At 43.0% G+C, this 15,004-nt stretch overlaps 1 protein-coding gene across 14 annotated transcripts in view; it reads left to right on the plus strand.

Annotated features, from left to right (window-relative positions):
* The window catches only part of LOC106568540 (transcription factor 4), a 420,186-nt gene that overhangs the window by 348,358 nt on the left and 56,824 nt on the right, over window positions 1-15,004 (plus strand). For all 14 annotated transcript variants that reach the window (XM_045692640.2, XM_045692641.2, XM_045692637.2 and 11 more), the window contains 2 exons: window positions 2,743-2,813; window positions 2,966-3,044. In XM_045692640.2, the coding sequence (XP_045548596.1) occupies window positions 2,743-2,813; window positions 2,966-3,044 (150 nt within the window). The remainder of the gene's footprint in view (window positions 1-2,742; window positions 2,814-2,965; window positions 3,045-15,004) is intronic.

Genomic DNA, 15,004 nt, shown 5'->3' on the forward strand with positions numbered 1-15,004 from the left:
AGAATATTTTGAGAAAGCATTTGATACAGTACGTCAAGAATCTGTTTATAAGTGCCTGGATTGTTTTCAACTTTGGAAAATGGCTCATAAGATGGGTAAAAGTCATGTACAAAAATCCTTTATGTAAAATAATAAATAACTGTTACTTCTCTGAGAACTTTAAATTGTCAAGAAGCATAAAACAAGGTTGCCCTTTGTCACCATACCTGTTTATTAAAAATCAGATCTAATGATAAAATGAATGGGCAAAAAAATGTATGGCTTAGGGACAAAAGTATCAATGTACCGCCTATGATTTAAAATTGTCTCTTGAGTCTTCAACCTTGAAGGGCTTCATTGAGGACCTGGATAATTTCTCCAGTTTCTCTGGACTAAAACCCAACTATGGTAACGGATTGGGACTCTAAAAGATACAAACCTTAAATTGCCATGTCGTCTCCCGATTAAATGGGTGGATGGTGAAGTCAATCTGCTTATTGTACATATCCAGGAAAAGTTGAGCGATCTTGTTGTTGTTGTTGTATTTGTTGTTGTTCGAAGACAAATAGACAGAATCTTGAATCCGTGGAGAGGGAAACAACTATCCATTTATGGGAAGATTACCCTGATAAATTCTCTGCACAATTGACATATTTATTCATATGTCTAAAATGAGTTTGGAGGGTTAAAACTATTAAATATTAAGGCATTTTAGATACAACTATTCAAATGTTACATTTTCAGTGGATCCCTGTTTAAAGTATCCTCCTTTTTTAAATGAAGTCATACAGAGTTACATTTTACATTTTAGTCATTTAGCAGACGCTCTTATCCAGAGCGACTTACAGTAGTGAATACATACATTTCATTTTCATTTCATGCAATAATTTTTTTTTGTACTGGCCCCCCGTGGGAATCGAACCCACAACCCTGGCGAACCCACAACCCTGGCGAACCCACAACCCTGGCGTTGCAAACACCATGCTCTACCAACTGAGCCACAGGGAAGGCTACAATTTAAATTTTCATCATTTTTATTTAACCGTTATTTAACTAGGCAAGTCAGTTAAGAACACATTCTTATTTACAATGACAGCCTACCAGGGAACAGCGGGTTAACTGCCTTGTTCAGGGGCAGAATGACAGAAGTTTACCTTGCCAGCTCGGGGATTCAATCCAGCAACCTTTCGGTTACTGGCCCAACGCTCTAACCACTAGGTCACTAATAACTAGGTCACTAACCACTAGGTCACTAACCACTAGGTCACTAACCACTAGGTCACTAATCACTAGGTCACTAACCACTAGGTCACTAACCACTAGGTCACTAATCACTAGGTCACTAAGCACTAGGTCACTAACCACTAGGTCACTAACCACTAGGTCACTAATCACTAGGCTACCTGCCACCCCATCATCCAGAAAAGGAAGATCTAATAGATTATATTATATGGCTAAACTGATAGGTCTTACAAAAAGGGTATAATATTTTAAAAGGATATTGTAAACAAGAACGGTAAAATGATGTCACACAAGCAAATAACAGCAATGCATGTTAGGGTGGCAGGTAGCCTAGTGTTTAAGAGCGTTGGGGAAGTAACCAAAAATCTGCTGGTTTGAATCCCAGAGTCGACTAGGTGAAACATCTATTGATGTGCCCTTGAGCAAGACACTTAACCCTAATTTCCCCTGTAAGTCACTCTGGATAAAAACGTTTGCTAAATTATGTAAATAATGAAAAAAATATATAAAAACTTAGGGAGCCAAATAAAATCACCCGCGGTCCAAATTCAGCCTGCTGACCGTCAGTTGGAGAACCCTGGAATAGACCGTCACGCTTGGTCCGTGTGTGTAAAACTTCATCACGGTTCCTATAGTATTTAATTTGTGAGTGTACATGGGATCACATACAAATGGTAAGGAAGGTTTTGAAATTATTATGTTTTAGTCAAATATTATATCTGTTTTGGGCTTCTTGCTGGTCAATTTGCAGTCTACAAATGATTTGTAATTATGTTCTGGGCCCCCTGACCATCCTCTCAAGAAAAAATTAGCCCGCGGCTAAATCTAGTTGATCCCTAGTCTAGTTGATCCCTAATCTAGTTGGTCCCTAGTCTATGCTGTGTGTATTAAACACAGAGAGGAGAGGAGAGGAGAGGAGAGGAGAGGAGAGGAGAGGAGAGGAGAGGAGAGGAGAGGAGAGGAGAGGAGAGAGAGAGAGAGAGAGAGAGAGAGAGGAGAGAGAGAGAGAGAGAGCGAGAGAGAGAGAGAGAGAGAGGCTTGTGTTAGCGTGTGTCGCTTAAACAGTGAAAGAACTGGTAAAAATGTGATTGGGCAATTAATGTGAGAGTGGTGTAGGCGGTTCTCAGAGCTCTGCTCTGTTCACTTCCTGCCCTGGACGCTCGGTTGTCCCTACACACACACACACACCACACACACACACACACACACGCTTGGCTTGAGGATGTGACAGCTGGAGCTGGGGGTGGACAGGGTGTGGGTAAGAGCCTTCAGGGGAAAGAGGGATGGATGAATGAATAGAGAGATGAATGGATGGAGGGATTATGGGATGGAGGAGGGAGGGGGGGGAATTATTGGAATGAATAACATCCTTACTTACGGAATTCCACTTATTTTTCCGTCGTGTGTGTGTGTGTGTGTGTGTGTGTGTGTGTGTGTGTGTGTGTGTGTGTGTGTGTGTGTGTGTGTGTGTGTGTGTGGTGTGTGTGTGTGTGTGTGTGTGTGTGTGTGTGTGTGTGACAGCTAACCGGGCGCAGAGCGGGGCACCGACCAGCTCTCAGACGGGAGACGCCCTAGGGAAGGCTCTCGCTTCGGTGAGGAGAAAACACACACCTCAACCTAAACCCCTAGGCCAAAATGTACACACACACACACACACACACACACACACACACACACACACACACAGGCATGCATGCACACACACGTGTTGACTGACTGTCTGTGATTGAATTGTTTGTTTCAGATCTACTCTCCAGACCACACAAACAATAGCTTCTCGTCCAACCCGTCGACCCCTGTTGGGTCTCCCCCATCACTCACAGGTAAATCTTCATAATACCTTAATAATGTACAAGATTTCCCCTCCCACAAGCCTCCTCTGTGTGATGACTAGGTTAAGCCATGATTCATTGGTTGAATTTATATGACAATTAGACAATTAAAATACAACCACACACCAATGGCACGAGCGTAACAGAAGCCTAGGACTTATTTCTCTGTTTCCTCTGAGTTGAGGAAGAGGAAGTGAGAACTCTGACTCCTCTAAGGTGAGGAAGAGGAAGTGAGAACTCTGACTCCTCTAACTAAGGTGAGGAAGAGGAGGTGAGAACTCTGACTCCTCTAAGGTGAGGAAGAGGAAGTGAGAACTCTGACTCCTCTAACTAAGGTGAGGAAGAGGAAGTGAGAACTCTGACTCCTCTAAGGTGAGGAAGAGGAAGTGAGAACTCTGACTCCTCTAACTAAGGTGAGGAAGAGGAAGTGAGAACTCTGACTCCTCTAACTAAGGTGAGGAAGAGGAAGTGAGAACTCTGACTCCTCTAACTAAGGTGAGGAAGAGGAAGTGAGAACTCTGACTCCTCTAACTAAGGTGAGGAAGAGGAAGTGAGTAGTCTGACTCCTCTAACTAAGGTGAGGAAGAGGAAGTGAGAACTCTGACTCCTCTAACTAAGGTGAGGAAGAGGAAGTGAGAACTCTGACTCCTCTAACTAAGGTGAGGAAGAGGAAGTGAGTACTCTGACTCCTCTAACTAAGGTGAGGAAGAGGAAGTGAGAACTCTGACTCCTCTAACTAAGGTGAGGAAGAGGAAGTGAGTACTCTGACTCCTCTAACTAAGGTGAGGAAGAGGAAGTGAGTACTCTGACTCCTCTAACTAAGGTGAGGAAGAGGAAGTGAGAACTCTGACTCCTCTAACTAAGGTGAGGAAGAGGAAGTGAGAACTCTGACTCCTCTAACTAAGGTGAGGAAGAGGAAGTGAGAACTCTGACTCCTCTAACTAAGGTGAGGAAGAGGAAGTGAGAACTCTGACTCCTCTAACTAAGGTGAGGAAGAGGAAGTGAGAACTCTGACTCCTCTAACTAAGGTGAGGAAGAGGAAGTGAGAACTCTGACTCCTCTAACTAAGGTGAGGAAGAGGAAGTGAGAACTCTGACTCCTCTAACTAAGGTGAGGAAGAGGAAGTGAGAACTCTGACTCCTCTAAGGTGAGGAAGAGGAAGTGAGAACTCTGACTCCTCTAAGGTGAGGAAGAGGAAGTGAGAACTCTGACTCCTCTAAGGTGAGGAAGAGGAAGTGAGAACTCTGACTCCTCTAAGGTGAGGAAGAGGAAGTGAGTACTCTGACTCCTCTAACTAAGGTGAGGAAGAGGAAGAGGAAGTGAGAACTCTGACTCCTCTAAGGTGAGGAAGAGGAAGTGAGTACTCTGACTCCTCTAAGGTGAGGAAGAGGAAGTGAGAACTCTCTCTCCTCTAACTAAGGTGAGGAAGAGGAGGTGAGAACTCTGACTCCTCTAACTAAGGTGAGGAAGAGGAAGAGGAAGTGAGAACTCTGACTCCTCTAAGGTGAGGAAGAGGAAGTGAGAACTCTGACTCCTCTAAGGTGAGGAAGAGGAGGTGAGAACTCTGACTCCTCTAACTAAGGTGAGGAAGAGGAAGTGAGAACTCTGACTCCTCTAAGGTGAGGAAGAGGAAGTGAGAACTCTGACTCCTCTAACTAAGGTGAGGAAGAGGAAGAGGAAGTGAGAACTCTGACTCCTCTAAGGTGAGGAAGAGGAAGTGAGAACTCTGACTCCTCTAACTAAGGTGAGGAAGAGGAAGTGAGTACTCTGTCTCCTCTAACTAAGGTGAGGAAGAGGAAGAGGAAGTGAGAACTCTGTCTCCTCTAACTAAGGTGAGGAAGAGGAAGTGAGAACTCTGTCTCCTCTAACTAAGGTGAGGAAGAGGAAGTGAGTACTCTGTCTCCTCTAACTAAGGTGAGGAAGAGGAAGTGAGAACTCTGACTCCTCTAACTAAGGTGAGGAAGAGGAGGTGAGTGCTCTGTCTCCTCTAAGGTGAGGATGAGGAAGTGAGAACTCTGACTCCTCTAACTAAGGTGAGGAAGAGGAAGTGAGAACTCTGACTCCTCTAAGGTGAGGAAGAGGAAGTGAGAACTCTGACTCCTCTAAGGTGAGGAAGAGGAAGTGAGAACTCTGACTCCTCTAAGGTGATGAAGAGGAGGTGAGAACTCTGACTCCTCTAACTAAGGTGAGGAAGAGGAAGAGGAAGTGAGAACTCTGACTCCTCTAAGGTGAGGAAGAGGAAGTGAGAACTCTGACTCCTCTAACTAAGGTGAGGAAGAGGAAGAGGAAGTGAGAACTCTGACTCCTCTAAGGTGAGGAAGAGGAAGTGAGAACTCTGACTCCTCTAACTAAGGTGAGGAAGAGGAAGTGAGAACTCTGACTCCTCTAACTAAGGTGAGGAAGAGGAAGTGAGAACTCTGACTCCTCTAACTAAGGTGAGGAAGAGGAAGTGAGAACTCTGACTCCTCTAAGGTGAGGAAGAGGAAGTGAGAACTCTGACTCCTCTAAGGTGAGGAAGAGGAAGTGAGAACTCTGACTCCTCTAAGGTGAGGAAGAGGAAGTGAGAACTCTGACTCCTCTAAGGTGAGGAAGAGGAAGTGAGTACTCTGACTCCTCTAACTAAGGTGAGGAAGAGGAAGAGGAAGTGAGAACTCTGACTCCTCTAAGGTGAGGAAGAGGAAGTGAGTACTCTGACTCCTCTAAGGTGAGGAAGAGGAAGTGAGAACTCTCTCTCCTCTAACTAAGGTGAGGAAGAGGAGGTGAGAACTCTGACTCCTCTAACTAAGGTGAGGAAGAGGAAGAGGAAGTGAGAACTCTGACTCCTCTAAGGTGAGGAAGAGGAAGTGAGAACTCTGACTCCTCTAAGGTGAGGAAGAGGAGGTGAGAACTCTGACTCCTCTAACTAAGGTGAGGAAGAGGAAGTGAGAACTCTGACTCCTCTAAGGTGAGGAAGAGGAAGTGAGAACTCTGACTCCTCTAACTAAGGTGAGGAAGAGGAAGAGGAAGTGAGAACTCTGACTCCTCTAAGGTGAGGAAGAGGAAGTGAGAACTCTGACTCCTCTAACTAAGGTGAGGAAGAGGAAGTGAGTACTCTGTCTCCTCTAACTAAGGTGAGGAAGAGGAAGAGGAAGTGAGAACTCTGTCTCCTCTAACTAAGGTGAGGAAGAGGAAGTGAGAACTCTGTCTCCTCTAACTAAGGTGAGGAAGAGGAAGTGAGTACTCTGTCTCCTCTAACTAAGGTGAGGAAGAGGAAGTGAGAACTCTGACTCCTCTAACTAAGGTGAGGAAGAGGAGGTGAGTGCTCTGTCTCCTCTAAGGTGAGGATGAGGAAGTGAGAACTCTGACTCCTCTAACTAAGGTGAGGAAGAGGAAGTGAGAACTCTGACTCCTCTAAGGTGAGGAAGAGGAAGTGAGAACTCTGACTCCTCTAAGGTGAGGAAGAGGAAGTGAGAACTCTGACTCCTCTAAGGTGATGAAGAGGAGGTGAGAACTCTGACTCCTCTAACTAAGGTGAGGAAGAGGAAGAGGAAGTGAGAACTCTGACTCCTCTAAGGTGAGGAAGAGGAAGTGAGAACTCTGACTCCTCTAACTAAGGTGAGGAAGAGGAAGAGGAAGTGAGAACTCTGACTCCTCTAAGGTGAGGAAGAGGAAGTGAGAACTCTGACTCCTCTAACTAAGGTGAGGAAGAGGAAGAGGAAGTGAGAACTCTGTCTCCTCTAACTAAGGTGAGGAAGAGGAAGTGAGAACTCTGTCTCCTCTAACTAAGGTGAGGAAGAGGAAGTGAGAACTCTGACTCCTCTAACTAAGGTGAGGAAGAGGAGGTGAGTGCTCTGTCTCCTCTAAGGTGAGGATGAGGAAGTGAGAACTCTGACTCCTCTAACTTATGTGAGGAAGAGGAAGTGAGAACTCTGACTCCTCTAAGGTGAGGAAGAGGAAGTGAGAACTCTGACTCCTCTAAGGTGAGGAAGAGGAAGTGAGTACTCTGACTCCTCTAAGGTGAGGAAGAGGAAGTGAGAACTCTGACTCCTCTAAGGTGAGGAAGAGGAAGTGAGTACTCTGTCTCCTCTAACTAAGGTGAGGAAGAGGAAGTGAGAACTCTGACTCCTCTAACTAAGGTGAGGAAGAGGAAGTGAGTACTCTGACTCCTCTAACTAAGGTGAGGAAGAGGAAGTGAGAACTCTGACTCCTCTAACTAAGGTGAGGAAGAGGAAGTGAGTACTCTGACTCCTCTAACTAAGGTGAGGAAGAGGAAGTGAGAACTCTGACTCCTCTAAGGTGAGGAAGAGGAAGTGAGTACTCTGACTCCTCTAACTAAGGTGAGGAAGAGGAAGTGAGAACTCTGACTCCTCTAAGGTGAGGAAGAGGAAGTGAGTACTCTGTCTCCTCTAACTAAGGTGAGGAAGAGGAAGTGAGTGAGAGACAGCAACACAATTAGACCCAACCAACTCATGAGAAAACAAAAAGATAATTACTTGACACATTGGAAAGAATTAACAAAAAAACAGAGCAAACCAGAATGCTATTTGGCCCTAAACAGATGAAGGAAAGCTTTGACTATATACAGACTCAGTGAGAATAGCCTTGCTATTGAGAAAGGCCGCCGTAGGCAGACCTGGCTCTCAAGAGAAGACAGGCTATGTGCAACACTGCCCACAAAATGAGGTGGAAACTGAGCTGCACTTCCTAACTTCCTGCCCAATGTATGACCATATTACACAGACCCACAAAGAATTCGAAAAGAAACCCGACTTTGATAAACTCCCATATCTACTGGGTGAAATACCACAGTGTTTCATCACAGCAGGAAGATTTGTGACCTGTTGCCACAAGAAAAGGTCAACCAGTGAAGAACAAACACCATTATAAATACAACCCATATTTATGTTTATTTATTTTCCCTGTTGTACATCATTACAACACTGTATATAGACATAATATGACAGGTAAAATGTCTTTATTCTTTTGAAACTTGTAATGTTTACTGTTAATTTTTATTGTTTATTTCACTTTTGTATATTATCTACTTCACTTGCTTTGGCAATGTTAACATATGTTTCCCATGCTAATAAAGCACCTTGAATTGAATTGAGAGAGAGAGAGAGAGAGATACCCCTCTCAGACAGAGAGAGAGAGAGAGATACCCCTCTCAGACAGAGAGACAGAGAGAGAGAGAGAGAGAGAGAGAGAGAGATACCCCGCTCAGACAGAGAGCAGAGAAAGAGCGAGAGAGAGAGATACCCCTCTCAGGCAGAGAAAGAGAGAGAGAGAGATACCCCTCAGACAGAGAGAGAGAGAGAGAGAGAGAGAGAGAGATACCCCTCTCAGACAGAGAGCAGAGAAAGAGAGAGAGAGAGAGATACCCCTCTCAGGCAGAGAAAGAGAGAAAGAGATACCCCTCTCAGGCAGTTAGAGAGAGAGATACCCCTCTCAGACAGAGAGCAGAGTGAGAGATAACAAGAGAGAGGGCACAGCTGCTGGCACTTGTACAGACCCGGCCTACAGTAGGCTTCTCGATGCCATGATGCTATCATGCTAGCTACTGCTGCTGTTAGTTGTTATTGAGCCGTGATGCTATCATGCTAGCTACTGCTGCTGTTAGTTGTGATTGAGCCGTGATGCTATCATGCTAGCTACTGCTGCTGTTAGTTGTGATTGAGCCGTGATGCTATCATGCTAGCTACTGCTGCTGTTAGTTGTGATTGAGCCGTGATGCTATCATGCTAGCTACTGCTGCTGTTAGTTGTGATTGAGCCGTGATGCTATCATGCTAGCTACTGCTGCTGTTAGTTGTGATTGAGCCGTGATGCTATCATGCTAGCTACTGCTGCTGTTAGTTGTTATTGAGCCGTGATGCTATCATGCTAGCTACAGCTGCTGTTAGTTGTTATTGAGCCGTGATGCTATCATGCTAGCTACTGCTGCTGTTAGTTGTGATTGAGCCGTGATGCTATCATGCTAGCTACAGCTGCTGTTAGTTGTTATTGAGCCGTGATGCTATCATGCTAGCTACTGCTGCTGTTAGTTGTGATTGAGCCGTGATGCTATCATGCTAGCTACTGCTGCTGTTAGTTGTGATTGAGCCGTGATGCTATCATGCTAGCTACTGCTGCTGTTAGTTGTGATTGAGCCGTGATGCTATCATGCTAGCTAATTAACACTCCTCCCTCCCTCTAGTTATAACACACTTCAAACTTCTCCTCCTTTTTTCCCCTCCTGTCCCTTTTTTTTAATTTTTTTTTTTTGCCAATTACTGTTCTACCAGACTAACGATGCAAATTCTACCGTGCTCCTTAAAGTGAGAAATTAGTTTCTCATAATCACTGTGTTAGATTCTGCGCTAATTGTCGTTGCTACACAACGTTTGATTTTTCATATGTATTGACTGATAGACTTAATTACAAACGCACTTCAGCAATCATGCATGAGTGCGTGCGCGCGTGCGCGCGTGTGTGCGTGCGTGCGTGCGTGTGATCCAGCGGTGTTAAAGTTACTACCAGGAAATACCTGGCTAACATAAAATAATTGGACGTGTGATCAGGAAAAAATATATTTTTGGTATGTCAGATAGCTCTGGTAATTCTCACGTAGGAACTTCATTGGGAGGAAGGATGTTTACCATGCATTTTACATTTGTATCACAAAACCATTTTTTTTCCTCTCTCATGATTTAAGTGGCCATTTTAAGCCCTTTTAATATCTCTACATGCCTCATTTTAGACCCTGTGATCCATGAACTGTAAATGATACAGACAACATCTTGGTGTCGTTATACACTGAGTGTACAAAACATTAGGAACACTTCCCTAATATTGATTTGCACCCCCCTTTTGCACTCAGAACAGCTTCAATTCGTCGGGGCATGGACTTTCTTTACAAGGTGTCGAAAGCGTTCCACAGGGATGTTGGCCCATGTTGGCTCCAATGCTTCCCACAGTTGTGTCAAGTTGGCTGGATGTCCTTTGGGTGGTGGACCATTCTTGATACACACGGGGAAACTGTTGAGTATGAAAATCCCAGCAGCGTTGCAGTTCTTGACACACTCAAACCGGTGCGCCTGGCACCTACTACCATACCCTGTTCAAGGGCACTTAAATATTTTGTCTTGCCCGTTCACCTTCTGAATGGCACACACACACAATCCATGTCTCCATTGTCTCAAGGCTTAAAAATCCTTCTTTAACCCGTCAAGAGTGTGCAAAGCTGTCATCAAGGCAAAGGGTGGCTTCTTTGATAAATATAAAATATATTTTGATTTGTTCAACACTTTTTTGGTTACTGATTCCATATGTGTTATTTCATAGTTTTATGTCTTCACTATTATTCTACAATGTAGAAAATAAAGAAAAACCCTTGAATGAGTAGGCGTGTCCAAACTTTAGGACTGTTACTATATATGTTTTATGTTGAATGAACATTGTTGTATTTTACCTTTATTTAACAAGTCAGTTAAGAACAAGTTCTTATTTACAATGACGGCCTAGAAACAGTGGTTAACTACCTTGTTCAGGGGCAAAACGACAGATTTGTACCTTGTCAGCTCAGGGATTTGATCTTGCAACCTTTCGGTTACTAGTCCAACGCTCTAACCACTAGGCTACCCTGCCGCGTTGTTGTTGAATTTCATCATGTAGACCTACTCCATATGCAGAGAACACATATAATATATAATATATATATATATATATATATATATAGATAAAACACAACATATAATGACACCAAGATGGTGTCTGTGTCATGTAGAGTTGACTGATACTAAAGGAAAGGGAGGGGGGGGGGGGGGGGGGGTACCTAGTCAGTTGTACAACTGAATTGTGTTCTTCCACATTTAATCCAACCCAAGGTAATAGGATGTATAGTTCTGTATAGGCAACAAAAATAAAAACACTTCTTTGTGATGCCCCCCCCCCCCCCTAAAATAATATGTGTTACAAATGTAAAAAGCATGAAGTTCCTCTGTAAGAATTGTCTGAACAATCTCAGATATCAACAACAACAACAATATTTTCTGCTCCCACTGACGTGGAATCGCCCGATTGGTGTTTACCATCGTGTCAAAGTTATTAGAACAACAAGGCTGGTTAAAACAGACAAACACGTTAATTTATTTATTTTTTACTTAAATTAACAGGGAATTTATTTTTTACGAATTAAATACATGTTAAATAAGGAATGTAATACTTTGTTGTCGTCTAGTACTACATCGTGTCATAATTGGCTAATTACCATATGTAAATTAAGCTTGATAATATAATAAAACAGGTTGCATGTATAAATGTGTATTATAACTACAAGATAATAAGGTCTAATCAACATGATGAGAGGATCTGGTGGACGTGGAGAGGAGGAGGAGAGGAGGACGTCTTTGATTCGCTGATACGCTACTGTCACACACGTACAGTACACGCCCACACACAGCTTTTTAATTGGTCCGTGTAATTCAGCCTGGCCTGAACAGGTTTTGAGTCTTTAGCAAGAGGAGGGTGTATCGGTGGAGATGGTGGTAACACACGCACACACACACACACACACACACACACACACACACACACCACACAAGAGAGGGTGATTAGCATCACACAGCTCTCAGCCTATCAAAGGCTTTTGTTCCCTACCTGCTCCCAGGCACCCAGCGATGCCCACAATATCCTCTACATCAGGAATACGGTTTCACACACACACACACACACACACACACACACACACACACACACACACACACACACACACACACACACACACACACACATACACACCTCCCCACCCTCCACCAGATAAGGATCAAGGGGTTCTGTATAGACCAGGGATAACCAGACAAAAGTAGCGTGAGAATATAATAGCCTGTTTATTGTCCGGGCCCTAAATGCAGGCGGACCGGGAAACAGACCTAAACACTAAACACAAAAAGGCCCCCGACGCAATCCATGATTAGCATACGATCACAAGTAGCTCATTGTATCACAGCCATATTCTTATAGCCAGGGTTTAATGACAGGGGCTATATATCATTATGAATCTGTAGTGTTCTGCATACCTTGTTGACTATCAACAGTTTACACTTTATTATATAGCTCTGTTATTACTCTGCCACAGTCCGAGTCACAGACTGTTCACTCTGGGCATGAGGTATCAGAGCATCGGGTCTCGAGACAGCTTCTAACACCAGGCCATCAGACTGCTGAACAGCTAACCCTAGCTGTTAGACCTGCCTTCTAACACCAGGCCATCAGACTGCTGAACAGCTAACCCTAGCTGTTAGACCTGCCTTCTAACACCAGGCCATCAGAGTGCTGAACAGCTAACCCTAGCTGTTAGACCTGCCTTCTAACACCAGGCCATCAGACTGCTGAACAGCTAACCCTAGCTGTTAGACCTGCCTTCTAACACCAGGCCATCAGACTGCTGAACAGCTAACCCTAGCTGTTAGACCTGCCTTCTAACACCAGGCCATCAGACTGCTGAACAGCTAACCCTAGCTGTTAGACCTGCCCTCTAACACCAGGCCATCAGACTGCTGAACAGCTAACCCTAGCTGTTAGACCTGCCTTCTAACACCAGGCCATCAGAGTGCTGAACAGCTAACCCTAGCTGTTAGACCTGCCCTCTAACACCAGGCCATCAGACTGCTGAACAGCTAACCCTAGCTGTTAGACCTGCCTTCTAACACCAGGCCATCAGAGTGCTGAACAGCTAACCCTAGCTGTTAGACCTGCCTTCTAACACCAGGCCATCAGACTGCTGAACAGCTAACCCTAGCTGTTAGACCTGCCTTCTAACACCAGGCCATCAGAGTGCTGAACAGCTAACCCTAGCTGTTAGACCTGCCTTCTAACACCAGGCCATCAGACTGCTGAACAGCTAACCCTAGCTGTTAGACCTGCCTTCTAACACCAGGCCATCAGACTGCTGAACAGCTAACCCTAGCTGTTAGACCTGCCTTCTAACACCAGGCCATCAGACTGCTGAACAGCTAACCCTAGCTGTTAGACCTGCCTTCTAACACCAGGCCATCAGACTGCTGAACAGCTAACCCTAGCTGTTAGACCTGCACCTCAGAGACTATTTGTTCTGTCTCCACATATCCAGCCCTTACACACAAAGCCCACAAGCCCCCACACAAACACAACCACCCGTAAACACACACACACATACATACTCAAACACTCTCTCACACACACACACACACACACACACACACACACACACACACACACACACACACACACACACACACACACACACACACACACAGTCAACGCTGCTGTTCTATTATAATATTGATTCAACTGCTCGGCCAAGACGTTCTCCATTTTATATTGGTACCAGTCATACTTATCATTTTGTCATTATCTATTCTGTATATCCTATTGGTCATTATCTATTCTGTATATCCTATTGGTCATTATCTATTCTGTATATCCTATTGGTCATTATCTATTCTGTATATCCTATTGGTCATTATCTATTCTGTATATCCTATTGGTCATTATCTATTCTGTATATCCTATTGGTCATTATCTATTCTGTATATCCTATTGGTCATTATCTATTCTGTATATTCTATTGGTCATTATCTATTCTGTATATCCTATTGGTCATTATCTATTCTGTATATCCTATTGGTCATTATCTATTCTGTATATCCTATTGGTCATTATCTATTCTGTATATCCTATTGGTCATTATCTATTCTGTATATCCTATTGGTCATTATCTATTCTGTATATCCTATTGGTCATTATCTATTCTGTATATCCTATTGGTCATTATCTATTCTGTATATTCTATTGGTCATTATCTATTCTGTATATCCCATTGGTCATTATCTATTCTGTGTATCATTTTGTGTACATATCAGGATATTACTATGCATTCTCCCTCTTCTATTACTTGTTATTTTAGATTTGACTCTTTATTATAGATGCAGATTATTTTACTGTAATGTTGAGGGAGAAGATTATTTTACTGTAATGTTGAGGGAGCTGATTATTTTACTGTAATGTTGAGGGAGCAGATTATTTTACTGTAATGTTGAAGGAGCTGATTATTTTACTGTAATGTTGAGGGAGATTATTATTTTACTGTAATGTTGAGGGAGAAAATTATTTTACTGTAATGTTGAGGGAGATGTTTATTTTACTGTAATGTTGAAGGAGCTGATTATTTTACTGTAATGTTGAGGGAGATGATTATTTTACTGTAATGTTGAGGGAGATGATTATTTTACTGTAATGTTGAAGGAGCTGATTATTTTACTGTAATGTTGAGGGAGCAGATTATTTTACTGTAATGTTGAGGGAGCAGATTATTTTACTGTAATGTTGAGGGAGATGATTATTTTACTGTAATGTTGAGGGATGATTATTTTACGGTAATGTTGAGGGAGCAGCTTATTTTACTGTAATGTTGAGGGAGAAGATTATTTTACTGTAATGTTGAGGGAGATGATTATTTTACTGTAATGTTGAGGGAGATTATTATTTTACTGTAATGTTGAGGGAGCAGATTATTTTACTGTAATGTTGAGGGAGATGTTTATTTTACTGTAATGTTGAGGGAGATGTTTATTTTACTGTAATGTTGAGGGAGATTATTATTTTACTGTAATGTTGAGGGAGCAGATTATTTTACTGTAATGTTGAGGGAGATGTTTATTTTACTGTAATGTTGAGGGAGATGATTATTTTACTGTAATGTTGAGGGAGATGATTATTTTACTGTAATGTTGAGGCTACTAGCACGCAATCGTTTAGCTGCACCTTTTATACCTGCTGTAAACTGTGTACGTGACAAATAAAATTAGATTAGAATATTTATTTTTTTGACCAGCTGTAGTGTTGAGGAACATTCACGTAATACTCAAATGTTCAGCTAACTTACATTTTAACGTTCGGCTAACTAGAATTTTGACGTTCGGCTAACTAGAATTTTGATGTTCGGCTAACTAGAAT

This window comes from Salmo salar, chromosome 13, assembly GCF_965601325.2.
Source record: "Salmo salar chromosome 13, fSalSal1, whole genome shotgun sequence".
Lineage (NCBI taxonomy): Eukaryota > Metazoa > Chordata > Actinopteri > Salmoniformes > Salmonidae > Salmo > Salmo salar.